The following is a 27270-nucleotide window of genomic DNA, read 5'->3' as shown; positions in this document are numbered from 1 at the left end:
ATCTCTCCCTCACATGTGTTTAGGCCTGCCTTCATCCTCGTTCCTTTATTATTAGCTTCATTTCTACGTCACATTTTCCTTATTTAACAGAGAGTCTCTTCTGTTGCAGATCCTATCCTGCTGTTGTAGTTTTACCCACCATTTCGGCGGATGTGGTTAAAGGGCAAGTAAAAGCAAGATAAACGTACAGACTGTAAACAAATCCCCCAGGCCAGTCAAACTTACTCGGAAGGTCAAATTAAGGGCAACAATAAAAATAGGACCCAGGCTGTGCATGGTGATCATTCATCACACTTTATAATTTGTGAAAGGAAGCGCTGATACCATTTGCAGACTGCATGCAAGCAGTGCTTACTAATCAGTTTTATGAAACAGCCCACTGTGGGCTTGTTTACAGTCTGTCAGAATGTCTGTTTCGCTTGCATTTTTTCCCCAATTAAAAAGCATTTATGGATCTCTGCAATTAAGTGTAAAATGAGTTGATTTGCCATTTTTGTGATATTTACTTTTTAACCCCCCTGCAACTCACCTCTCATCTGCATGTAGCTGTGTTCAGCATTAATTATGGATAGCGAATCCTACAGCAAGCTGCTCGTAGTATTGTGCTACGAGAATTCAGTGTCAGTATTGCTTCTTCCTCCATGAATTAATCATAGGTTTCTAGTTTGCTATAGCAAAACCATAGCACGCTCTGTTCATCTTTCCTACTGTGACATACCTGCTCTTAAAATCTTTCCACCTGAGTGTCTGCAGCAGCAGAGGAGGTCTAAAAGCTTGAACATAAATTAGATGGTGGACAAGAAAATACAACTGGAAATGGATAATTCACATGCATAAATTTACTTCTTTTCACCGTCTCTGTTTATATGCAGAATTTCTTCAAATCAATCATAAAATGTTGTGCAAACAAACACTTTTTTTTTTGCAGTCTGTCCATCATTCTAATCAAGTCTGGTAAGTTAACTGCATAAACCTTGGTGAAGTTAGCAGATGTTGTATTTTAGTAGCCACCGAACAAAAAGACACCTGGCTGCCATTTCACTCTACTGCGCTAACCAATCAAACTAAACAATTAGTGATATGGACATCGTGCTGGCAAAATTTTCAGCTGACCTGGCAGCTGAATTTTGGGTTGTTAGTAAGAGCTGACATAATGTTTTTCGTGACAAGATGAGACATATGGTGACTAAAGAGTACAGTCATCTGAAAAGGTTTTCACATGACTCTATGCAGTCATGTGAAAAACCAGCTACATCCCATGATTCAGTAGCTTGCAGAACCACCTTTAATAACAGCTGACAGTAACATGAAGTAGCTGCTTTCTTGGCCCACTCTTCCTTAAAGCATTGCTTCCCTTCATTGAGGTTTGCAGGCATTTTTTATCCACAGATCTCTTAAGATCCTACTACAATATTTCAGTCCGTTTGGCATCTATATTTTGATTGTGTCATCGCAGGACCTTCATGTTTTTTTTTTTTTGTCATTCTGTTGTAGATTTGCTGTTGACCTGTTGTACGGCTCAGTTCTGGACAAGCTTTCGTTTTCACATGAGATTCTAAAATGCTTTAATATAGAGAGGAGTTTTCGGTAAACTAAAGGACTGCAAAGTGCCCAGGTACTGTGGCTGTAAAACAAGCCCAAATCATCACCACTACACCACCGTGGTTGACAGTTGGTATGAGGTTTTTCTGCCGATATGCTCTGCTTAGTTTTCACTGAATGTGGCGCTATGTATTATGGCCAAACATCTACACTCGTTTTTTTCATATATAACTTTGCAAAGCTGTGCTGCCATGTTCTTATTAGAGAAAAAACAAAATTATACCTGTTTAGTCTTTTTCTAATTGTATTGTCATGAACTTTAACATTTAACATGCTCACAGAGGCCTGTAGAATCTAAGATGTAGCTCTTGGGTTTCTTGCACTTTCTCTGAGTATTGCACAGTTTGACCTTGGAGTGAATTGGGTGGAAAGTCCACTCCTGGGAAGATTGTGGCATTGTGTTAACACACACCTGAATGCTTCAGACCTGCGAATTGCCAAAACATCTGCTTTTAAGTGTAGAGGTGCTCACACTTGCTAATGATGAGTTAATTAAGTGCATTTGATTAGTAGCACCTGGCTGCTACTTATCCTCTTAAATCCGATGGCAGTGGTAAGCCTTTCCTTAGTTTTTAGAGCATTGCACAGAACTCTGTGAAAATGCTCTTTTTCACATGACTGCAGTCTCATATGATCCTAATTTCTGCCGCTATCTTTATGTAGATACAAGGAAGATGGCATCCACAGCTGGACCTACGCACGGGACCTGGTTGAAATGCAAGTTGAAGTAGTAGATAGTCATTCAGAGGCCTGAAACCAGCCTAATAACCTCTCAACGTTTAAGTTGACGGAGTCAATGGTCAGCTTTTAGTGCACAATAACAGCAGTGCTCAATGTTAGTCAGTGAGTGCTAATTGCTCCCCCGGTTTTATTGGTAACAACAATCAGTGGACTGTTATTTAGATCGAGTGAAAGCCGTTTTAATATCCTCCACAGTATTACACCTCCCCCACTGACCTGGAGAGCTGTAGGCGTGCAAGATGGGCCCATTGCCTCATGTTGTTTATGCCTCGCTGCAAGTCTAGCATCATTGTGGCATAGCTGGCACGAGGATTTATCAGACCAGACAACCTCTTTCCACTCATCGACAGTCTACTGCTTTTGTTTCTTATCTCACTGTAAATGCCTTGAGGCGGTTCACCGTGGACAGGAGAGCTACCCTGCATGCCCATCTGTTGTTATACCCCCTTTCACACTAGACTGCACCGGATTGTGCGCTTGGAAATTGATTACTATATCCTACAATTGTACTGTGATGTTAGATGTCAAATACTGGACCTTTGATAACTTGTTATGGCCCGAGGCAGGAAGTGTTCCCCACATTCATCTTCCAATGCCGTCCTCCCTAAATAGCAAGGGTTTTGAAGAGGTGCATATTGTGTGGGGTGGTGATTGTCAAAGCTCACGGCACCCACAAACAAGTCTGTAAGAATCAGTTCACATGCACAGCAACTTTCGAGAAGAGACTGTGCAGTTGCTTATGTAAAGGTAAGGAACGTTCGGCTTTTTCTGGAGGCAAAGGATGTCTCGTCTTCTCATCTCCAACTGTACGCTGTGCCTCAGACTGTTGAAATGTTGTTAGAGAGACAATCCACATGGTGTGGCGGCCTCGCGGTGACCTGTGGGTCTTACCTGAGGCAGCGCCTTAACTTAGTGTTCCTTGTTTGTCTTCACCCTGATGCATTGCCGTGTTAATGTCAGGGTTGTGCGTCATCAGACAGATGCCTCGTGTTACTTAAGAGCAACTTTGACGTGGTCAGGAGTCATGCAGTGAGAGAGGTCGCTTTACTCTCAGAGAAAACAAAAACAGAATTCCATGCATTTATCACCTGCAAGGTGATTGCCATCTCTCTCTGTTATCACCAGCTATCTAGTTTTTTTCTTGTAATTAGGTGCCAGTGCTGTTACATGTAGCAAGTTCAGACAAGAATTTAAAGTTGCAATGAAAAAGATTTAAAAAAAAAAAAGAGAGAAAAACATTTTGCCTGTTCAATTTTGTGCTTTTGTAACTGAAGCCAGTTTAATTTTATGGAAGACTGGAGCTTTATATCACAAAATAATATAAAAGAGAGGGGGGGGGATTTTAATTGATAACCATACTGGTTTTGTTGTCTGTCAGCCAAAGCTTGTCAAATAAATATCTTTCTTCTACCAAAGCAGACATGTTGCATTAAACTACTTTTCATATAAGGTCAAATCAGTGTATCATATATATATAATGCCCATGTCTTTACTCGTATTAGTATTTCAGATACTGTTAATGCTTTAATCTTGTGCAGAAGTCTGTTATTATACAAAAAAATCAGTGACAACGAGTTTTGAAATTTTGAGTTCAGCTCTTATTCAGTGTGTACAAAGGCTCTCAGGAGACAGGTACAACAACGAGCCTCTACAGCCATCTGTAAAACACGGTTGAAGCTCTGTCATGATTTGGTAATACATTTCAGCCAGTGGTGTTCAAGATCCTGTCAAAACTGATGGAGTTATAAACACAGAAAAGTATCATCAGATTTTGATACCATAAAATTTGCAATACCATCTGGAAAGCATCTGATTGCCAACAGCTTTATTTTTCAGCAATGATCCCAAACACACTGCCAATCCAGTTAAAAGCAAGAATGGCTTGGCCTCCCCAGAGCCTGAACTTCAATATTATTGAATCAACGTAGGATCATCTTGACAGAAAACAGAAAAAACGCAACCAACATCCAAGTTTTAAATGTCCTTCAAAAAGCCTGGAGAACTATTCCTGAAGACTACAATTTTTAATTAAATTCAATTTGATTTATTTACCTCAAGCCCCTTTATATTTTTTAAGACCCTACAATAATACAAAGAAATCAAAGAAAACCGTAACGATCATGTGACACTCTGTGGGAAGGAAAAACTCCTTTTTAACCCAAAGAAATTCCCAGCATAGCCAGGCTAAGTGAGAGGCGTTTATCTGCTGCAACCAATTGGGGTGAGGGGACGAAGACGGGACAAAGACATGCTGTGGAAGAGGGCCAAAGATTAATAATAAGTAATAGTTAAATGTGCAGAGGTGTACACACAGTGAAGAAAAAACACTCAGTGCATCATGGGAATTCCCCAGCACCCTAGACCTATTGTAGCGTAACTAAAGGAAGATTCAGGGTCTCCTGCTCCAGCTATAACTATATGCTTTATCAAAAAGGAAAATCTAAGTCTAATCTTAAAAGTAGAGATAGTGTCTGTCTCCCAAATCCAAATTGGAAGCTGGTTCCACTGAAGGCTCTGCCTCCCATTCTACTTTTAAATACTCTAAGACCAACAAGTAAGCCCCCAGTCTGAGAGCGAAGAGCTCTAATGGGGTGATATGGTACTATAAGGTCATTAAGATAAGATGGGGCCTGATTATTTAAGACCTTGTATGTGAGGAGGAGGATTTTAGATTTGATTCTGGATTTAACAGGGAGGCAACTAAGAGAAGCCAATAACGGAGAAATATGCTCTCTTTTTCCAGTTCCTGTCAGCAGCATTTTGGATCAACTGAACGCTTTTCAAGGAGTTTTTAGGACATACTGATAATAACGAATTACAGTAATCCAGCCTAGAAGCAATAAATGCATGAACTAGTTTTTCAGCGTCACTCTGAAATGGGATGTTTCTAATTTTAGAGATGTTGCGCAAATGGAAGAAGACACTCCTACATATTTGTTTAATATGTGGGAGAAACGCCAAGCTCCTCACAATGCTACTGGAGGCCAAGGCAATGCCATCCATAGTAAGCTTACTTTCTTACGAGATTGCATACTTCATTTGTACACGAGTTGTTGTATGTTTGCAAGTTTCAGTAAATTGCTGCACAGATTTCTTATTGTCCTATCAAAATATAAAGAAATGAGGGATGTACCTCAGAACTGTACCTGCCACACTAGTTACTGTGTTTTGTGAACACTGAGGATGACAGCCTAACACTGAACAATTCTTCCAAACATGAAAGGTGTGATTTGTCTCTGCAGTGCTGCAGCATTAGTATTATCAGTAGTATCCTCTTTCTACTAGCTAAAAATTGTTTGCCGGTCCCTCCCTTTCCACTATGGGGCTAATTTTTGAAAATGTTGACTACACCATCCAGGAGCTTGTAGAGCACTTCATGCTTATGTGCCCAAAGCAAGCATATATGAGCATGATATGAGACACAGCCTACATTTCCAAAATGTGCTGATGTCATTAAGTAATTGCAGATTTCTTCTATAATTGGGTTTATTTTATATAGAGAAGCTGGTTTCGAGCCCAGGCATCCTACAGCTGTAGGACAGATGGACGTGAAAGCTTTGTTTGCTTTCTTTTGGTTTATTTTGATTTGTAATAACCCTCTAGATATAATGGGAAGCATTATGTCGAGGCAGAACATAATCACTCAGTGTAATCCACTTTTTACCAAATAATACAAAATGTGTTCTCCCGGCTCTTTCTCCGTCTCTCCCCTCCAGCTAATGTTCTGTTGTGTCTAATCAATGGCAAGGCCATAGTAATTTGGTGTGATTGAAATCCCTCCAGGATAAAAACATCATTAGTGTGAGGAAAGGAAGAGACACACACATACACACACACACACACACACAAAAAGAAATAGATCAGAAACAAAAATGTTTTTAATTTTCCATCCCAGGGGGGAAATGGCCATATGTAGCTGATGATAATTGGTGGTTTGTTGGTAATTGCATTATGTCTCTTTCTCTGCATATGTTAAGGCACAATTTGAATGCATCACACACTGCCTTTAGATTGATTAATTAATAATGTAGTAATGGTTTATTCCCTTCTGTCTTCTGTCTGACACATTTTCCCTCTCGCGGTTTTACATTCTTGCTCTCTCTTTTCTCACTTTCTTGTTTTCTCTTTTTGTGGTTTTTGCTCTCCAGATGAATTTAACCCTGAAGTCCCGAAGCTGGAGAAGAGCGTCAGTGGCAGCAGCCCCTCACGTGACCGCCTTCTTCTCACCGTGGCAATGCTGCTCGTGTCTGCCGTCCTTTTGTCCTAGCAACAGTCGCCGAGTGGCACTTCATGCATAGCTGGACCCGGCTTTTGCAAAGGGCTTTGTATCCACCAAGTTTGTGATTACGTGAAATCTGACAGAAACACACAGAGTCAAGGTGCAACTGAAGCGCAATCAAAAGGACACAGACAAAAAAAACACGACAAAAAACAACAAAAAAAACAAACAACAAAAACAAACTTTAACTTAGCTTAATGGACTTTAAAAAAAGAGGCCTTTTTTGCTGTCATATTTACACCAGTGTATTTTGACACTCCATGTGCTCCATAGTGTAGGGGTTTACACATTCACCTAACAAGCGAAAGATTCCCAGTTGCATCCCAGGAGGAGACGCAAATCCCTTCGGGGTTGTGTCAGGAAGAGCATCCGGCGTAAAAATCTGCCAAATCAATTATGCGGAGCTACCGGCTGTGGCCTTATCCCTTGTGAAAAAGGGAGCAGCCGAAAGTAGCTTCTTACATGTTGCTGGATATCATTATCACACCACTACCACCTTTATTGCGGGTGTTGAGACCAAAACAACACTCAGAGTCCGACTTCTGCGCTGCTCCGAAGCCTGATGAGAGTAAGAAAACTGACTTGTAATAACTTGGGTGCAGACTACACGCTCTTATTGTAGCATGGATATCAAATCACCGGAGGAATTTAAGCTGCTTTCTCTTCAACTTTGAGCTTTGAAGAAGATTGGAAACCTGGACTCCGCAGCGGCTTTTTAGTCCTTGGACCACAGGCCCAGTCTGATGATGCATTAAACCCAACTTTGATGTAGTAATGAGCAAGATGGACTCTGGATCTGTACTGATCTTACCCAGACTATCAGGACATAATCAGTCGTGATGAGAACTCCTGCTGTTGCGCTGGACATTGAAGAATGTTTTAACACTGATGTGAGGAAGCTGGTGGTAATAACAGTCCAAGAAAGGGGAAAGACTTTGTGATATATCCACGAGCCTTTCAAAAATCCATTTTCACCAGACATCAAAAAAATACCCCTAGCTTTGTGATAGGTACAGATGCAAAGCCTGCATTTCTTAGAAGGTAGCAAGTGCCCTCTTAGAACTAGTCTTTTGTCTGCATTTCCTGCCTTCACACTGTAACAACCCTAGAAAAGTACAGACCCTGGACTAGTAATTTGATGGCACTTAGACGTGGTAGATGTGTGTTTTGTTCTGACGCATTTACCTTCAGCACTTGGCGTAGATTTTCCGGATGTCAAACCTTTCGCTGCAATCAGCACAGTCATTCAGAACGTCACTAATTTACAGTTCTTGAAAAAAAAAAAAGAAACTCTCACAGCAGCAAGTCCCCTTTTAATCCCAGACAACCCTGTCTGTTCCTTTTTCCACAGCCAATCAGTGCTGATGACCATTAACAGCAGTCACAGTCACCCTGGAAACAACCCCATACAGTCGCCAAAGTGCGGCAGGTGCCTGAGGAGAAACTGTGCTTTGAGTCTCAAAGTAACGCTGCCGCCATTTTGTTAAAAAAAAATATATAAAGACATTAAAAAAAAAAAACACTTGTGAATGTGCAAATAAAGAGAAGTTCACTTTTTTATATTGTAATACAGGACAGCGTAGGCTTAATCAGATTACAATGTGTGCTTTTTTTAATTTATTTAATTTTTCAAATGTATTTATTTTGTCATTAAACTATTTATTTACCTAATTTATTAGCGTGCATTTGTAGGCCTTTGCTTAATAAGCTATCGTGCCATTTTTTTTTTAAATTCTTATTCTTTTTTTCTATTATTACAGTGAATTTTTTACTGCAGCATTTTTGCTTGTGTAGATAAATCGATGTAACTCAGCCTGACACAAAGAGAAGGTTATTGTTCATGACTAATCAGTAGGGACGTACGCGCAGTAACCCCACTCTCATGTAACGGATACTGCTTACCAGATTTTGTTGCTGAAGAGCATGTCATAAACCAACTGTGAATGCAGTGGCAGGCCATGCCGATTGAGGGGCAGCATCTCAAAGTGTTGCGCTTGCGAAATGAGGGATGCGTGCGTCGTAATGTATATTTATAATACATGCCGGTTGTGGAATGTGCGTGCGTACAAGTGCGTGTGAGTTTGTGTGCGTGCGTGCGCGTGAGAGCGAGCAGGGGGAGAAAAAAAACAAAACGAAACAAGCATATGTGTGCACATTTGTGCGTATGTATGTAGAATGTGTTTGTCCGCGCTTTTCAAGTATGTGGCATTTAGGAATTTCGTACTCATAAAGGAGTCATTTGTAGGATCTGAATATGCAAGTGCGTACGAGAGAATGTGCTCTTCTGTAATGTTAGTTTATGTTACGGGGTTTGGGACGTGGGCGAAAAGCATTTACCGATGTTGAAGACAAGCACACGAAATGTGTTTGCCTTTGACGAGAATGATTAAACAACTGTAAATTGAACCAAGAATGATTAAAACAATGCCAATTAAAACCTTTTTTGCAAATTTAGCTTTGTGTATTTATTCAGGCCTTGTGTTGTTCTGCTCTCCTTCGACTGCCCTTTCTTTATCTAAACTGTTACTCCTTCACAAACCCTGCACTCAGATGTGTTTGTTTTTCTGAAGCACTACTTGAAAGCAAATCTCTTCTGGTTTTTTCTTCTCCTTTTTTAGATATGTTGGTTGTGAGCAGACGGCAGTCAGGCTGCAAACTAAAACTATCCTTTTCACGTGGCCCGTCTATGCAGCACCTCCGGTTTCGCAAACACCTCTTCTGCCATAAAACATAGTGACAGCGTGGAGGGAAAGTCACAGATCCAAATCTCCCACTCTATCCATCTCTCTTTCTCTTCTTACTCAAAAAAAAAAAAAACACCTGCAAGCTATTCATGTCTCCACAAATCTGTCTCTCCACATCACACTTCTTTCCCTTTGCCCCTGTCAGCTTCTTTTTAATCTTCAAACCCAGGACAGAAAGACGCCGACGATCACTAGGGACGAGCCTCAGATGCTCTAATGTCCGTATCAAAGAGCGGACAGAGGGGTCAGATAAGATTTTGTCTTTGATGTTCTACGTCATGCCTACAATCACATTAGAGAGGAAGAGAAAGGCGTTGTGAAGATTCAGCTGTCTGCTTGTGTTCATTTAAAAAAAAAAAGAAAAAAGTGCCGGACGTCCAATTTTTTTTACATGTAGGTTGTAGGATTTTTGCCAAGTTAATTTGACGTACATTACGTGACTGACATAAAGTGGTTCACAGTAAACCAAGCAGGTTACAGTGATGTGATGATGTCTGTTAATGTCTTATTCACAGCTGTTCGACTCAGCTGGGAGGCAGCGGCTCCTGATTCTCTCTGACATTTGTGCATTGAGCTGACAGGCTGATAATTGCTGAATATTACAGTAGGTCTTAACTTACAGTCCCTTGCCTTTTTATAGGTCTGTACTTGCATAAACGATTCAGTGTTTTGACACCATGAAACACTGGAATGGCTTTAGCGTTTGCTCCGGGGCCCAAGCTGACAACTTTAAACATAATTTTTCAGGAAATTGGACTGCTATGATTTCGGCAGTGAGAATCAGTCTGGTTAGTTAAGTACGGGAATTACACTGTCATGTCTGCACCTTAAATTCCAGTTTGGAAAAGCATTATTTGTTCTGCTTACTATTTAAATGAGTGGATCAGGAGTGTTACCAGTGGATTTAAAACGCCCACCTATCCCCGAGCGGCTGACAAAGAACTTCACATCGCCACCGTGAAACAGATACCCAACAAGTGCTCTGTCCAGGCTCTAACCAAGGAAGACATTCCATTAGCTAAAGGAGATGACCTTATGCCTGTTCCGAGGCATATTGTCGTTTTCTGAATCATTTACTGTGAGATAAGCCATCTGTAGCACGGGCAGGTCTGTGCTGTCGAGAAGAAATTCCCCTGACAAGCGGCACCGTCTGGCCCAAACAATGAAACAGATGCCTCCTCCTCAGAGAACATGATATAACTCAGGACATCAGTGACACAGTCAGGGTGAGTAATGCGCCATTCGAGCGCTCTTTGGAAACTCCCCTTTTGAGGTTGGGAGTCATAAAAATGAGTTGGGGCTCATTTCAATCTAAATCGACTGTTTTATTCTTACAGTCATGCAGCAGAAGCATAAAGTATATCACACTTTTCTTTTGAAACACTTGACATATTCTGATTCACTGACATAAAGAAAAGTTCACATAAAAACCTGGTTAAGCAAACGTCTATAAACTTTTAGGAATAGTTAGTCTGATTATAATTTCACATATACCTTCATTGGTAGCTTGTGACACTTTTTTGCACCAGTTATATAAATTAAATGTCCGGTACGGTGAGTTGTTGGAGGGTTGCATTTGGCTTGCACAATCCTGCGAGTTGAATGAGGCTGGAAGGATGTCTGCCATGAACTGTCTGGGCAACGATTCTTTTCCATCAGCCATTCCTCCAGGAATGATCCGTGTCATTATTTTCTTTGTTACATTATCCTTTTTTTCACCCCTTCCTCAACTCCAAGCCTGGTAGCATTACCTTTTGTTTAAGAATTTCTTGATGGGCCTTAAAAATCATGGTGTGACCAGGTCCAACAAAAGAAAATCAGCCCCAGATCTTCACATTTACAGCATCATGCTTCACTGCTGGAAGAAGGGCTCTTTTGGCAGTGCGCAGTGATAACTTTTCATCACACACAGCAGTTTCGAACATGACAGAAAAGCTCTATTTTGTATAGGCTCACGCCTGAATTATTATCTCCCAGGTGTTTTGAAAAGGCTCCCATTTCCAGGCAGAGTCGTAGTCGGTGTGATTGCTCTCCATTTTGTTACATTTTTACCATCGCAGACGATGGGTAAAGCTTTGTAGAGGGCTTCTTAGCTTTTGCAAACAGATATGCTTTCACTCCCCTCTTCATGATGTCCTCTAAGACCTCCTTTTCCTCTCAGCATGTGGGACTTAGGGGGGCATGCTTTGATAAATATAATATATAAATATGTCCACATGAAAATAGGATGAAAAGACTCAAGGTAAAATAGCTTCAATAGCTCCAGAATGACCACTTATTACATCTATACATCAGAGACAAGACAAACACAAACAAATTGTTAGATTTTTCTTTATCAAAGACATTCTTTTTGTGGTATTTATCTTCCTTGAAATGCTTTTAGCCCAGTGTCCATGCAGACCTAAACTATTTTCTGTGATCTTTATACTACTCAGTGCCTGTATTTATGCACATCATAAGCTTCTTACATTTCGCCTCCCTTTCCTTTGTATCCTTGACTGAATTTCTACGAATCTCTAAATGATTTCTGACAGCACCTTGAGGTTAAATACATATATAGTGTTTGGGCAGCTTTGGATTTATTGTGTAAAAAGTGTGGCCTCACTTTCACATACTTACAGATTCTATATTGCTACACTTTCAAGAGGAGAATCTGTAACAAGTAAAATGCTGGCAGACAGCAGCTGATATGGAGGTTTTGACTCAAATTCGGTGAGCAACCTGCTAAACAACTCTCTACCCATAGATGTCGCCAAATCTGACTTTCACTCTATAACCGTCACAGTAAAGTAGACAGGTAAATAGAGGACACATGACAGACAATATGTTGCAGATTTACTGTAAGTACGCCTGCAAGATAAATAGTGAATTCAGAGAAACAGTGACGGCAGCACTAAGTTGACTTATATATTACGTGAACAGTGCCCTGAATATCTCTTGGTTTGTCCTTTAAGTAGATTTAATTTATGAGCTAAGCTCCTGAAGTTCACTGGGGCTTACATTTTGTATGTAATAACTTGCTCAGGAATAAAGTGTGTGATTATTGTAAACCATGTTTAATGGTGCCTGTGAAGCCAAGGGGCACTCAGTTTTACCAGCATGTTAAGCCAGTTAAGAAAGTTAAGATAAATCAGGCCGTCAGGGGACATCAAAGTCCACACAGGTAGAAGAAATAGCCTCATAGGGTATATATTGCATAACCAGTGACAGGATGAGTTGACCTATTGTACTAAGAACGTTTCTCAACCCAGCAGGATTATAAACTTTCAGTAAATTCCTGCTATTTCTGTTGTACATTGAAATCAGAGTTTATTCTTGTCGTAATCTGAGCTCAGGGGGAATAGGTTTGTTGTTGTTTTTTACTTTTTAATATCTTTGGTAGAGACGGGATGTTCTTTTTACATTTCATATGTATCAGAACAGTACTCAGGATTGTGCCTATTATTAAAGACAATGACAACTGAGAATTTGATCAACTTACGAGAGGTTATATTCTATTCTTAAACAGCATTTCGAAGTATTTCAAAATACATTTTTGGCTTTGCAGAAGAGGCTTTAAAGCAAAGTTTGTTCTTGTTAGAATAAGTTTTATGACTTCATTAAAGTAAACAAGAAATAATTAAATGTCACCAGTAAGATAAAACAGAAAAATTAAAGAAATGAAAAGAAGTGTGACAAAAATAGAAACACAGACCCAAAATTGAGCTTTTTTCATTTCCCTGCATTGTAAAGTAAACTAACACGATCTGTTTGGACACTTACAGACTGAGTTTTCTATGTGAGTCACGGTCCTGTGTAAAATTACAGTAATTATTGGTACAGACATGCCAGACTGCTTTGAGCTGATAAGAAAGCAGCAATAACCACTTACAGCCGAGGTATGCAGAGCATCTCTGAATGGGCAGCACGTGGTGGTGTAGTGTTGTGGAGGATATTTTCTTAGCACATTTTCAGCCCTATAGTTCCAACTGAACATCATTGAGGCATCGCAGCCTACTTGATTATTGTTGCTGACCATGCCCATCCCTTTATAACCACAGTGTATCCATCTTTTGATGGCACGCGATTATATAACATTTCAAAAAGTTCAAATCTGCACAGACTGGTTTCTTGAACATGATAATAAGTTCACGGTATTCAAATGGCCTCCATAGTCACAAGATCTCAACTGAATAGAGTCGATTTTATCTTGTGAAACAAAAGATTTTCTATACGAGCATCCTCACACAGAACATCACATCCTGGTTTGGGAACAGCTGTGTTAAGGACCAAAAAGCTCTTCAGAGAGTGATCCGTACAGCAGAACGCTGCTGCAGGATTGCTCTCACCTCACTTCAGGACATTTGCACCAGGAGATGCCGGACTAGAGCAGCGCAGATACTGAAGGACCCGTCCCATCCTGGCAACAAACTGTTCCAACTTCTGCAATCTGGTAGAAGGTTCCGCATCATCCGGGCAAGGACGGAGAGACTCAAGAGGAGCTTCTATCCCCAAGCAACATTTCAAATTCCTTTAATTTTAAATATGTTCATTTTGTCTATTTTGTAAAATAGTCAGATTGTCTATTCTTATTTAATTCACTTAATATACAGAATTCACCTTCTTGCTGTATACATGCTACGACTGCACATTCACCTAATGTGTATATTATATATAACCCCACCCCCCTTTGCACAAGTCGAGGAGCGTGTCAGGTTACATTTGACTGTGTGTTATACTTGTATAACTATGCATGTGACGAATAAAGAACCTTGAACCTTGAGAGTCACATCATGGATGTGTAGCCGGCAAACTTTACAAAATGTGTGATGCTATTATGTCAGTATAGCATCATATATAGATATGCAAACCAAAATCTCCGGGGAATGTTTTCAGCATCTTGTTGGCTCTATGCCATGAAGAATTAAGACCCTCTTGAGTGCAATCCTGTGATAGAAAAGTGTAACTAATAAAGTGGCAAGTGAGTGTATATGTAGTGTAATAATTAGCAAACAGATATGAATGCAAAGTGGATTTCCCAGAACGTGAAACTCATTTCTGTTTGGCAAAAAGGAGGATAGCAAACTTTGTGAGAAGAGAGAACTGGAGCTCCAGAACTGCAGCAAACCACAAACATCCATCAGTTCAGACAAACCACCGTCTAATGAAAAGAGGAAAAATCACCCTGTCAAACAATATCGCAAATGCTAGCCGTCTTATGGCTTCAGCTGGACCAGAGATGTCAACACTACTCACCCAAGTGCATCATCTGTCGGTAAGGGTTGGCTAATGCTAACATGGAAAGAAGCAACCTGAGAAGGCAAAATTCAAACAGACTTATAAGAGAAACTTCCCCACTTCAAAAGAACACGGGACCATTTCTTGGATTTATTGTATTTGGAGTTTCTAAAAGGCAATTGGAGCAAGCTATATTCTAGTGGATGAGGTGTGTTAGCCCTGCAATAGATTTGCAACCTGTCCAGAATGTACGTGTTTTTTCTTAATGGTTGCTGGGATAGGCTCAAGGCCCCATGAATCTAACTTTAATTGGAGGATGGATGGATGGGTGAAATTCTGAAAATACATCAGCTTAGTGAAAACATGTCAAGTGACATAGATAGATGCTACTTTGTGCATATATATGAATGCCGGTGTACCGCGTGCCTTGAATATGGCCATCTTTTTATACAGTCTTTGATCATAGCACGTGACTTGAAAAACTCATGCATGACTCCTCTTATAAAATGAAATAATCTGCATGATCTCAGGTCCACAGCCGCAGTATGATCAAGTTCACCTTGTCACAGGTGAATGCTGAACTTTGTGTTAAATTGTTTGAAAGCATCCTGATGGCCCCCGTTCAAATCATTTCAGGATTTTGGATTTGACTTGACAGTCCTCTAGCTTCAGGTTACTGTGAGTCAGCTTCTCTTCTCCACAGACAGAGCAGGGGGGAATGCACTGAGAAGAGGTGACAAGATGTTTTGGGATCCAACATTAAATCACTTCATCCCTTGGGAAATATGATGTCAGTTCTGGAAACAAAAAAAAAATAGTGTCAGAAAGGGGGAGAATTCTGTGACAGTCCAGGGGGAGGAAAGCTATCAAGACAGTTAACAAGTGTGATGTCAGCACTCACTTTATTATGTTTCACAGCTGATCTGATACCTGCAGCTCTCAGGATGAGAAGGATCTGCGTGTAGTCTCATTAATAGTCCCTTTTGAGCTGATGCTTGGCAAATACAGCAACCAGAGTCAAACTGAAATTTAAATGTAGAACCCGAAAACAAAATCGATATCGCTCGCTTGAACTTTATTGCAGTGAAAACAGAATTTGTGTAGTGACAGCCAACTAATTTAAAGGTCTAAGATGCAGCGTCTCCTGGACATGTTTTTTTTTTTTTTAAAGGAGCAGGAAAATGTGCATGTGCATCTTAATTAGAGCAGCGTTAAGCTTCCTAGAGGGCTTTGCTTTGGCGCACATTAATTTGGGCTCTCGCCAATCCTCTCCAGATCAGTTGACTAATGTGTTGACAAGTGGAGGAAAGTCTTTCCACATTTTCAGACTGCATTTTCTTTTTGCAGCAGCTTCTAGTAGTCGGCACAACACCGTGTGTGTGTGTGTGTGTGTGTGTGTGTGTGTGTGTGTGTGTGTGTGTGTGTGTGTGTGTGTGTGAAAATGCTTTGAATATTAAAAAGGGCAGGATTTGACTGTAACCTTTGGCCAGGAGAAATTGAGGTAGATACAAGGCTGCAAAAGTTTATGCTGCCCTTGTGGATGTCTTCTTTATGCGTTACATTTACAAGGATACCGGTAAACTGTTATCTGCTTTTCCGTTTGGGACGATGAAGCTTTTTGTGAATTATAGAAAACACATCTTTTTTTTTTTTTTTTTTTTTTTTTTTTTCTTTTTTGGCCTGTCCCGTTTGGCTCTTTTGCATCAGAATTGTTGTCTAAAGGCAAAGAAAGATGCCCAACGGATTTACTTTACCAAACTGACCATCCCAGCCTTGCCGTAATGGTCCATTTGATTCACCTTTTATTGTTTATTTTATTTTCACTTACTGAATACGGGACAGACTTGACTGGGGGAAAGAAGGGGAGAAAGAAAGAGGGAAAGAGAAACAGCTGAGAAGAGGGACGGGGGAGAAGGGCAAAAGACAAAAACCAACAGAACGGGCAGAGAAGAAAAAAATGCATATATCGATCACCTGGATCACCTGCTGAGAAAGAAAAAAGAAAGCAAGCAGAAGAGAACAAGAGTAATAGAATAAACAACATCACAATGATATATGGGAATATGACAGTAAATACTAAATGTTAAACATTATTGTGCAGCACATAAGATCAACAGAACACAGTGTGCTTTGAGGTAGGAGCCAAAAAGGGTGTAGTTTGTGGGTGTGATCACCCGTGTGTACACCTGTGAGCATGGACGCGCTTGTTTTTTGTTTTTTAAAAGGTTCCTTCATGTAATAATCTGCTAGAGGGTGTGGGGGGGCCACAGCCCCGTCCTCCAGGGCGTGAAGCAGGTGTGGAGGAGATCAAAACTCCAGACATCCAGAGGCCCCCAGAACACAAGAGACCAAGGAAGACCAACAGAGGGGCAGCTGCGCCACTGTCCCGGAAAGAGCTGAGGAGAGTCCCAGATGAGGGCTCACTCAGCAGCCGCGGAGCAGAAGCCAGGGGGAGTTGCAGTGACGCGCCCGTGAGCTCCGCCGGCAGCCAGCTGCGCCTCAGTGACCGAGCCCCAGGCAGAGAGGCCGGGGGCACCCCACCTCCGAAGTGGCCCGAGCGAGCCCCAGGCTCCAGGCCCCGATAAGCGGCCGCCAAGGAGTGAGCCGGTGTGTACCTGGACGCCCATCCCCGGACACAAAGAACCACCAACGCACCGATGTCTGAGGGGGTCCGCCACTGGCAGGGGAAGTGGTGGTAGGGGGAGATAGGCCTCCAAACCTTGGAGGGCCTGAGATGTCCCCAGAGAGGTGGCGCCTGACACCCAACCTGACATATAGACACAGACATACAGGCACACACAGATACAAACACCCATTCCCACCCTCATGCTCTCATATGCACTTACTCCACACTCAACCAACGTGGAGACATACATAAAGAGACGTTGTACACACGATCACACTCCCCAAGCGTACTCTACAAACCGGGTCTAGGTGCCCCCGCCCCTGGAGGGGGGAACTGCACCCAGACCCAGGTGGTGTTTCCCTTTTCCCTGCGGTGGGGGGAGGCAGACCGCCCCGACTCCGACACATCTGGAGTCTGCTGAAAGCTGCAGAAACTTCTTTTGCAGGAACTCTGTAAGGATCTCCTGTGTAGCTTCTTAACTGCAGCGTCTTCTTGCACACATTAACCCAGGCTTGTTTGCAGACTGTGAAGATAACTAAAGAAATCGATGGGTTTGTAATCAAACGGGGAAACGATTGTGTTCCAAAGTTTTCTTGACGCTAACGATCATTCTTCTTCCCTCCAACTTGTTCAAACAAACAAAACATCTGTCTTCTGGAGTTTTTTAATGTGTTTGGTTTTGTTTTCTTTATGCTGTGTCACATTTTCTCTATGTCTACCCCCGCTCAGCGCGTGGGGCTTTGCATCATTTGTGTCTGATTTTTCCATCATCAGGTTGTACTTCCTGTAACCCTTTTTAACCCGTGTCTTCATTCCCTTCAGTCTCCACGCTGTTGCCTGATCACCCCAACCTCCTCCTCTTCCGCTCCCCCTCCAGATTTAGCTGTAATCCCTCATTTCTGGTTGTCACATCTGCGCAGCACTCAACAGCTGGGGAGCGACACACAAACAGCCACAGGCCTCGTGCGTGTGTGTGTGCGCGCAGATATGTAGGCTACATGTGCCCACACTTTGGGCATCTGGTCAAAACCTAAGCCCAGGAATAGCTAATCCTTGACTCTGAAAAAGTTGTTGTGACAGAGTATTTGTGTCAGGCTGATGATACAGGATGTTGCAGACTGACACGAGTAAGTCTCAAAGGAACTAGATAATACTGTCTGAAACTTAGAGGAAGCTATAAAGAGGATACATCTTGTCTGGTTTGTAAACAAATCCAGAAATCCAGACCGAAAAACAAGTGCTACACGCCTGTGAACACGGCTTTAACCATTTTGATTTGAGCCTCTGAATTTCTCTGAGAAGCTGTAGATGTAGTGAAGATGTGTTTACTTTTTCTTACTTTTCCTTGCCTCACATCTTTTTTATTTATTCATTTTTACATCACTTCATTTCCTCTGCTTTCCTCCTCACTGATTGGCTCGTGTGCTCCTTTGTCACCTGACTCAAATCCCCTGCCGCTCCTTATCTAAGGACCGCACTCCCATTCACCTTCACATGGGGTGACGGTTATGGTAAGAGGTTATGTTACTCATTATTTGGTATCATTTGTTTGCTATGTAAATTGAGAATAAGTGGATAAAAGTCTAATCTTGTTTTCTTGTTTACTTTCCAGACTGAGCCGTACACGTGTGTCTCTTCCCTTGTTTACTCTCACAACAACAATAAATCTGAAGGACTGGATTGTAATTTCATGGCTTATGCCTCTCATACATTTTGAACAGATGCCTACAGCACAAAGAACTTGATAGTTAACAGAGGACCCGGCATGACTTTGACATCAAATGATGCATTTTAGAGCTTCTTCTTTTGCTTAAACTTTGAAGCGACCAAAGTGCTCGGTGTATATTTATAAGGAGACTTTTAGATCAGCTAATTTCATCACTGAAAAAAATTATAGCTTTTAATCTCCACCAATCTACTTTTTTCCACTTTTTGAATTCAGGGTCACAGTAGCACAAGAATCTATCACAGCTATCACAGGTTGAGAAGTGGGATACACCTGGGCAAGTCATGAATCAGAATCAGAATCAGAATCAGAATACTTTATTGATCCCTGGGGGAAATTATTTTTTGTTACAGTGCTCCATTTTAAACCAACATTAAGACAAGACAGACAATACACTAACTAAGAATAGTACAATATATACATATATATACATACATACATACATAAGTCACTCATAAATAAATAGTTGGAAAAGAAACATGTGTAGTTGTAGCAGCAAACAGTGTGTTAAGTGGATGCGTTGTACAGGGAGATGGCCACAGGCAGGAATGATTTCCTGTGTCGTTCAGTGGTGCTTTTCGGTAATCTCAGTCTCTCACTGAACGAGCTCCTGTGACTGACCAGCATGTCATGGAGTGGGTGGGAGGTGTTATCCAACATTGTCTTTATCTTGGACAGCATCCGCCTCTCCGACACCACCTTGAGGGAGTCCAGCTCCATCCCCACAACATTGCTGGCCTTACGGATCAGTTTATTAAGTCTGTTGGCATCTGCGACCCTCAGCCTGCTCCCCCAGCATGCAACAGCATAGAGGATCGCACTGGCCACCACAGACTCATAGAAAATCCTCAGCATTTTCTGGCAGATGTTGAAGGACCTCAGTCGCCTCAAAAAATAGAGACGACTCTGGCCCTTCCTGTAAAGTGCCGTGGTGTTTTTAGCCCAGTCCAGTTTATTGTCAATGTGTACTCCAAGGTATTTATAGTCCTCCACAATGTCAACACTGACCCCCTGGATTGAAACAGGAGTCAAGTGTTTCCTGGTCTTCCTGAAGTCCACGATCAGTTCCTTGGTCTTTGCCACGTTGAGCTGCAGATGATTCTGCTCACACCACGTGACAAAGGAGTCGACCACAGCCCGGTACTCTGTCTCATCATCCCTGCTGATGCATCCAACCACCGCAGAGTCATCAGAAAACTTCTGAAGATGGCAGGTCTCTGTGCAGTGGCTGAAGTCTGTGGTGTAGAGGGTGAAGAGGAAGGGGGAGAGGACAGTCCCCTGTGGTGCCCCTGTGTTGCTGATCACCTTGTCAGACACACACTGTGGGAGACGTACATATTGTGGTCTTCCTGTCAGGTAATCAACAATCCAGGACACCAGAGAAGCATCCACCTGCATCGCTGCTAACTTATCACCCAGGAGGGTCAGCCTGATGGTGTTGAAAGCACTGGAAAAGTCAAAAAACATGACCCTCACAGTGCTCGCCGGCTGGTCCAGATGGGTGTAGACACGATTGAGCAGGTAGATGATGGCGTCCTCTGTTCCGAGACGAGGCTGATAAGCGAACTGAAGGGGATCCAGATGTGGTCTTACTATGGGTCGCAGCTGGTCCAGGATGAGCCTTTCCAGGGTCTTCATGATGTGGGAGGTCAATGCCACGGGCCTGTAATCCTGGGGGCCACTGGGACGTGGCGTCTTTGGTACAGGGACGAGGCATGATGTCTTCCACATCACCGGGACCCTCTGCAGACTCAGACTCAGCATAAACAGTTTATGAAAGACTCCACACAGCTGGGGGGCACAGGTCTTGAGGACAAGGGGACTCACTCCGTCTGGTCCAGCAGACTTGCCTGAGTGAAGTCTCCTCATTTGCATCTCAACCTGGTATTGAGTGAAGGTGATGGGTGGGGGAGGGGTGTCAGGAATCTCACAGGAGGCAACATGTGAAGAGAGAGGCTGGCACAGTGGTGTGGTTCTGGATTCCAGGCTGACTACAGGTGAGGTTGTGGGGGTGGGAGCAGACACTGTGGTGTCGAATCTATTGAAAAACAGATTCAACTCATTGGCTCTATTCTCACCTCCCTCAGTTCCCCTGCTGTTGGTTGGCCTGAATCCAGTGAATCCAGTGAAGTTAACTGACTTACATTAGTTTCTATCAATTAACAGTTAACCTTGCACGCATATCTTTGGTTGGTCAAAGGAAACCTGAGTACCTGGAGTCTCCACACAGGAAGATCCCAGCTGGCCAGTGGATTTGAACCCAGGACCTTCCTCCTATGAGGGGACAGTCCTAGCCACCCTTGTGCTGCCTAGCTTGAGGTCTTTCTACCTGATATTATAAGATAAAGTCCCTTGAGGAAACTGTTGTTGAACTGAATTAAATTGAATTGAACATTCAATCATCACAGAATAACACAACATTTGAAGACATAACGCTGTCCAGCTTTAAACCTTAAACTATTGTGAATCCATTTCATCTGATTTGGTGCAAATGAAAGTGACAGCAGGCGCACTGAGAGGCAAGACAAGACAAGACAACCTCCAAAAAGGGAATCGTCTGACTGATTTTTCTCTTGTTTGCTTCTTGCCAGTGTCCCTGCCAGTTAAACAGACTTTGTATTACACTGTAATAATCAAGTGTTTCCTTTATTTTACGAGCAGTGTTTGAAGACCAGTGAGTAAGGAACCACAATACTGTACCAGATTTCATTGGAGCAGTGGTTGTGGTGCAACAATGTGGGGAACTAGAGGAAATGTCAGGAAATGCTTGAGATCACCAAAGTTTGGATTCATGGTGGGAATCGTGAATATTTAAGATTACAAACGTCAAAAATCAAGCTGCAGAATTCAAGTGGACACAAGTGCAGATAATTTTGGTTTCAATGGCATGTTGGTTTTGTCAAAATATTGATATGAGGAGGGATTTTCTTAAAAGTTCAATTTTTGTTGCACTCCAAACCAACGTTTTGTACTTCGTGAACACACAACTCAACTCAAATCGGTTTACTTCAGCTGACTTCTTCAGACGTCACAAGATATCCTGACTCACTTCCCCGTGGCAACGCTTTTCCAAATGTCACATTGACAGGCTAACTTTGCTTCTCTTCTGTTTTCACGTGCTTTGATTCAACATCAGACAGACATCTTGTCTCATTTGAAAGCATTCAAAACGAAACAGGGGTACAGAGCATGATTTCACATACTGTGTTGTTAAGTTGTCATTGTTTTCATCGCTTTTCACTGCCAGCCCTGCACTGGCTTCAGCAGATTTTATTTTTTTGGCTGCAGCATAAATACTCTTTGAGACTGGAGCCAAATGCCCATCTAAGCCACATAAGACGTGTGAGTGGCACATTACACCAGCAGGCCACAATGATGAGATGAGATGTTAACACAGACTGGTGAAGAATTTAAATGAAGGAAAGAACAGACTGACATCTGGTTATTAGAAGTTGAAAGTGATAGTAATGTATACATAAAAAAAAACGGTAATTTTCTATTTATATTCAAAATCAAACATTATTAACTAAATATTTTTTGCAGTCTGTATAACTGTCTTTTCATTTTTGCACAGGCAGTCTTTTTTTTCTTTTTTTTTCCCAGACAAAGAGCCCCGCCTCCTCTCCGGTGAAGTCATGGCCAAAGGTTTTGGCAGCAACAATTTGAAAGAATATAATTTTTTAACAGAAAGAGCTCGTTTGGCCCGGAATATCTTTTATTTACACATTTAATTGCAATTTTATAAGAAGAAAAAGAAGAACAGAAATGGATCTGACTCTTGTTAAAGTGTGTTTGAAAGTGTCCTATTTGCCTTTTCTGTAGTTTGAATAGAAGCATTAAACTACTCACGGTCGTGCTGTAAATAAGTGTGGATCTCACAGGAAAAGGCAAACTGTATAGCTGTGTGACATCAGCTGTTACAGGAAAGGAACTATGAAAACACTTTGGATTTCCATTATGTTTCTGCTGCTCATGCAGGACTATTGTTATTCAGCTGTACAAGGACAGTAATAGCAATGAAAGAAAATAAACTGTGGCTGTTCTGTATGTGTACTCACTAAACATACAATCCTTACAAATGAGGCCACAAAACTATTTCACTTGGATATGCAAAGACTTTATTAACTGTTCTCAGGTCAGATTTTGATCTGAATGGGACGTTTTATTAATACCTGCACAGCTACTCGCATTAACTCCAGTTTTACTTTGTGGGCACTGGTATTAAGTATTTGCATGTCAACAAACTAGTCAAACAATGTTAGCATTGTTTGGCTGTTCGACTGACACCCTAAGGAGACAGGTGTTCCATATCTGTGATAAATACATTTGATTTTGAAGCCTATTTTTTTAACACACACCATATCACACCATATCACACTGAATTGTACAAGCACCTTAATAATTATGGCTCATTTTCTTTTTCAGGCAGTCTTTGTATAGTTTTCATGTAGCATGACCTATCCCCATATGAAAGCTTTTCCTCAGTTGGCAGCTTTCATTTATGGGAAATCCAACGTGGCGTGAATGCAGCATAGCTGTTGGTAGAAAGCCAGCAGAGGTCCGGGCTTTAACAAGGCACACCTGTGCCTAATCAAACCCCGTCTTTATATCTGTGAGTTTCAGTAAACACTGAGGGAGGCTGGGACTGAAATAAAAAATGACTTTCATTGTACACACACTACATGCAGTGCTACAGCCTCTGTGGTATGTTCCATATGGTGCAGCCCATCCAGAGTTACTAATCATGTACCAGGAGGCTTATATTTGAAAGATTAACCAATAAAATCAGCGCAGACTTTTTATTACTCCCATCACTCCTCCCCTTTAACTGATTCCCCACTGATTTATACTTCAAAAATGGATCTACTCAAAATCTCTCAACAGACTCAAGATAACTAAAGGGGTCTGAGTTGGATCAACATTTACAGAGTTTGACCACCTATCAAGTCAGAGTTTATATACAAAGGAAGGTCACCAGAATGGTGATGCACTAGGATGTGTCAGTGTGAGGAAAAACAATATAGATCCTAGACACCTTCCTTAAAACTCATGAGTAACATTCAAGCTGGTGGATTTACAACTTCATGATCATTACGTTATGTGGAAATGAGCCATCTTGAATGAGTAAAAAAGTTTTGAATTTCAATGGATAATCAGTCATACATAAATATTTGCTTGCTACTAGTAGGCATATGTTTGGAAAGGTACCAAATTCATCTAATATCAATCATGAGAAAATCATACAGCCAATGGAAATGAAGTATTTTACTCACTTTTGCAAACTAGAGACGGTGCTTTAGTGTAGGATTATACACACACATTATCAGTGATGCCTGGCTTGTACAGCTTATTTTCAAACTTAGGCGGGTCATAGTTTCTCAAAGGCTTTATTTATTTGTTTAACTGCATTTATTTATTTATTGCCCATACCCATATTAATAATCTCTCAAATGTTTTGTTTTTATAAAGGTTTTTTAAGCATTTCTGTCAGTTTTTTTTTTTTTACCATTTGTGCCATGAATAGAAATGTACTGTAATAATAAACCCCTATGTCATGTTGAACACTTACTAAAAACTTTGAGCATTTTCCCCTATAAGACTCAGCTTTACATTTGATCCCTGAACATGTCTATTAAATTTATTTAATAAACAGATGTGCAGTCAAACTATTTCAGAGGCCTTTGTAAGAGATTATCAGGAGGTATAATTTAGAAATACCCCCAAACACCTTTGTCTGCTGTCACAGTGGGTGTTGCTACTGTGTGTTTTGGAACTTTTTTCCACCACATTTCGCCCATTAACATCAATTGTGGGATAATCTGAAAGCATTAGCAACTCCATGGTGAAAACTGTGATCTCAAAAGTAATTTTAAAGATTAATTGATGTTAAACTGCTGGTTCAGACTTTTTAATTAAAGTAGTCTCTTAATGGGTCTAACTTTTTTCATCTTAACACATCTTATTTCACTTTTATGAATGATGATAATGATGTTCAAGCATTTTTTTTTATCCATTTCTATGCGATTTAAATACAAGAGACTGTCATCCTAGCTCATTTCCCCCTAAATGACCCAGAACAAACCTCACTCCCGCTGTGGCGCTGAATTCCCAGAATGGGTGCAAATGTCTGTATTGACAGACACTGATGACTTCCAGGCACTTTCTCAGTTTATCTCCATATTGCTAATACTGCTATCCTCAGATACATCCTATTAGCTGGAGTTTGAGAACATCGTTTTAATAGAAACCTTTTTGTAAACAGCAAGAATCATTAAAAGACCTTAGCTGGCCTTTTTTACCCCCATAATCAACTGGCTTATTAAGGGACGTCTGGCCGGAAATGCATGGAGCGAAGCTCTCATAGCTAGCATGATGTGTTGTGCAATAACATTGATTTTATTGAGTGGCGTGAAATGAAAGGAAAGATAAAAACATCTGCAGCGAACATCTGTTTTAGATTTTTAAATATAAGCAAATGAAGTCTACGCAGGATGAATTCAGAGGATTGGCGTGTGAGGTGTATGTATCAGCAGGGGCCGGTGTATGTGTGTGCGCGAGTGGATACATGCTCAAGGCTGCACTTTATTCAGCAGAATGAAAACAAGATAGAACATGGTTACATGGTTCACCTGTCCTGGAAGAGCTGTTACACAATCCCTGCTCAGTTTAGAAAAACAACAAAACATCATCTTAGTGAAACAGAATAAAAATAACCTTGTATGACTTTCATGTGATATTCACGTCATCTTAATATCTTTGTTCCTTTCCCATCATTATCACACAAGCAGAGCTAGAGCTCGCAGCCTTGAATTGTGTCGAAGTTTTACATAACAAATATTCCTGCCTGCAGTGCCGCAGCGTATTATTTTTTAGATGAATTTGTCATCATTTTCCCCGCATGCACTGAGGGTGCATATCATGCCTTCGAGTTGGGTTATGTTTATTGTATTTAAGATAAGACTGATATTTAAATGTGTATTCAGAATTGCATAAATGGAAATTTTGCAGTTGCAGCAGTTTCATGACACATCAAGCCATTTGCACACACAGGTAGGAAGCTGTAGGTGTAGTGTTTCTGTTTCACATAGTGTGTGCGAAGCAAGAGATTATTGCAGTAGTGAAATGCATGTTTCTGAATTGGAGATTCTTAAAACAATTAAGCTATTGCGAGCCTTCAGAGCAAGGGATGATTTTGTTATGGACAAAATGATGCTTAAAGATTAGAGAAGTACACTCATAAGTCCGGCCCTGCCCATTTCCCAAATATCCGAAAGTCAGCTGTTGTTACACAGTGAGTGAAAAGCAAGTGAAAACACAAATCAATGAGTGGAAAAAAAAATGGCTTCACAGCTTAGTGGGTTACACATTGACTTAACAACTTCCCCAGTTTGATTCCGGGATTAGACCCAGATCCCTTTGGAGGGTTGCATCAGCAAAGGCATCTGGTGTAAATGTGTTTCCAAATTAAATATGCGGAGCTTCCCACTGTGGCAACGCCTTGTGAACAAGGGAGCGGCTGAAAGTAGCTTAGCCAGTGGAAACAAAGAAAAACCAAGTGTAAAACACAAAAGCCCAAATATGGTCATCAGTGATAGGTGGCCAGTATGGTCCTACCTTTGTGTGTACTGGTGAGACTTGGATTTCTATTTAAATTCCCTTAAAAATGCAAATGTGCTGAGCCACACAAGTTTATTATTAAAGGAAGCACGATGGCGAGATGATCAGTTTCTTTCAGGAGAAACTCTGGGAGGTCCAAGAACTTTTGTCTTGTGAGTTATCACAAAACAAAAATCAAAGTGGATATGGTACAGTATGGAAAAGTAAAAGACACAACCATAAACGTGCCAAAATGTGCAAATACAACTGTGTAAATGTGGTACAAACAAGGATGGCCTGGATATATGGAATATGGTTTAGAGTTGCTCATTGCTCCTGGCAATATGGCGTAACCAGTGGAAAGGTTAGATGTTTTAAAAAACTTTTTAGGATGCCTTGGTTCTGTCTGTTTGCACAGTTGTTTGTCTACAGAGAGCCTACAAAAAAGGGTTTTTTATACCTATGCAAACCTGCCCCCACACTCCCAACAGCATGTAGCCTGATGTAGATCGTGGTTTGATTGGTTGATTGGCTGACAATTGTGCCTGAATAGGGGAGGAAGCAACAGCAGAGATCATCAAGGTAGGGAGAAAAACATCAAAGATTAAAAAGAGAAATCCAGCACAAGAAGCACAGACAGTGGTGACACTGGACACTTCGTTGTTTTTAACACTCACTTTCACTTCGACCCTTTAAGTTATAACTTTGCTCTTTTTTGGTGGTTGGCTGACAGACCAAC

The 27270-nt window shown here is 41.2% G+C and overlaps 1 protein-coding gene across 3 annotated transcripts in view; it reads left to right on the top strand.

Annotated features, from left to right (window-relative positions):
* efna3a (ephrin-A3a) overlaps positions 1-9076 on the top strand; it is an 82825-nt gene extending 73749 nt beyond the window's left edge. For all 3 annotated transcript variants that reach the window (XM_086280253.1, XM_086280252.1, XM_086280251.1), the window contains one exon: positions 6492-9076. In XM_086280253.1, coding sequence (XP_086136379.1) covers positions 6492-6610 — 119 coding nt within the window. In that variant the 3' untranslated portion in view covers positions 6611-9076. The remainder of the gene's footprint in view (positions 1-6491) is intronic.
* Positions 9077-27270: the final 18194 nt, after the last annotated feature.

Source organism: Aulonocara sp. 'chitande type north' Nkhata Bay, linkage group LG22 (assembly GCF_057382095.1).
Source record: "Aulonocara sp. 'chitande type north' Nkhata Bay isolate Kocher_YH1m ecotype deep benthic linkage group LG22, A_spYH_male_GT1.1, whole genome shotgun sequence".
NCBI lineage: Eukaryota > Metazoa > Chordata > Actinopteri > Cichliformes > Cichlidae > Aulonocara > Aulonocara sp. 'chitande type north' Nkhata Bay.
Note: the sequence above shows the minus strand (reverse complement) of the source record. Positions and strands in the feature narration are given on the sequence as shown.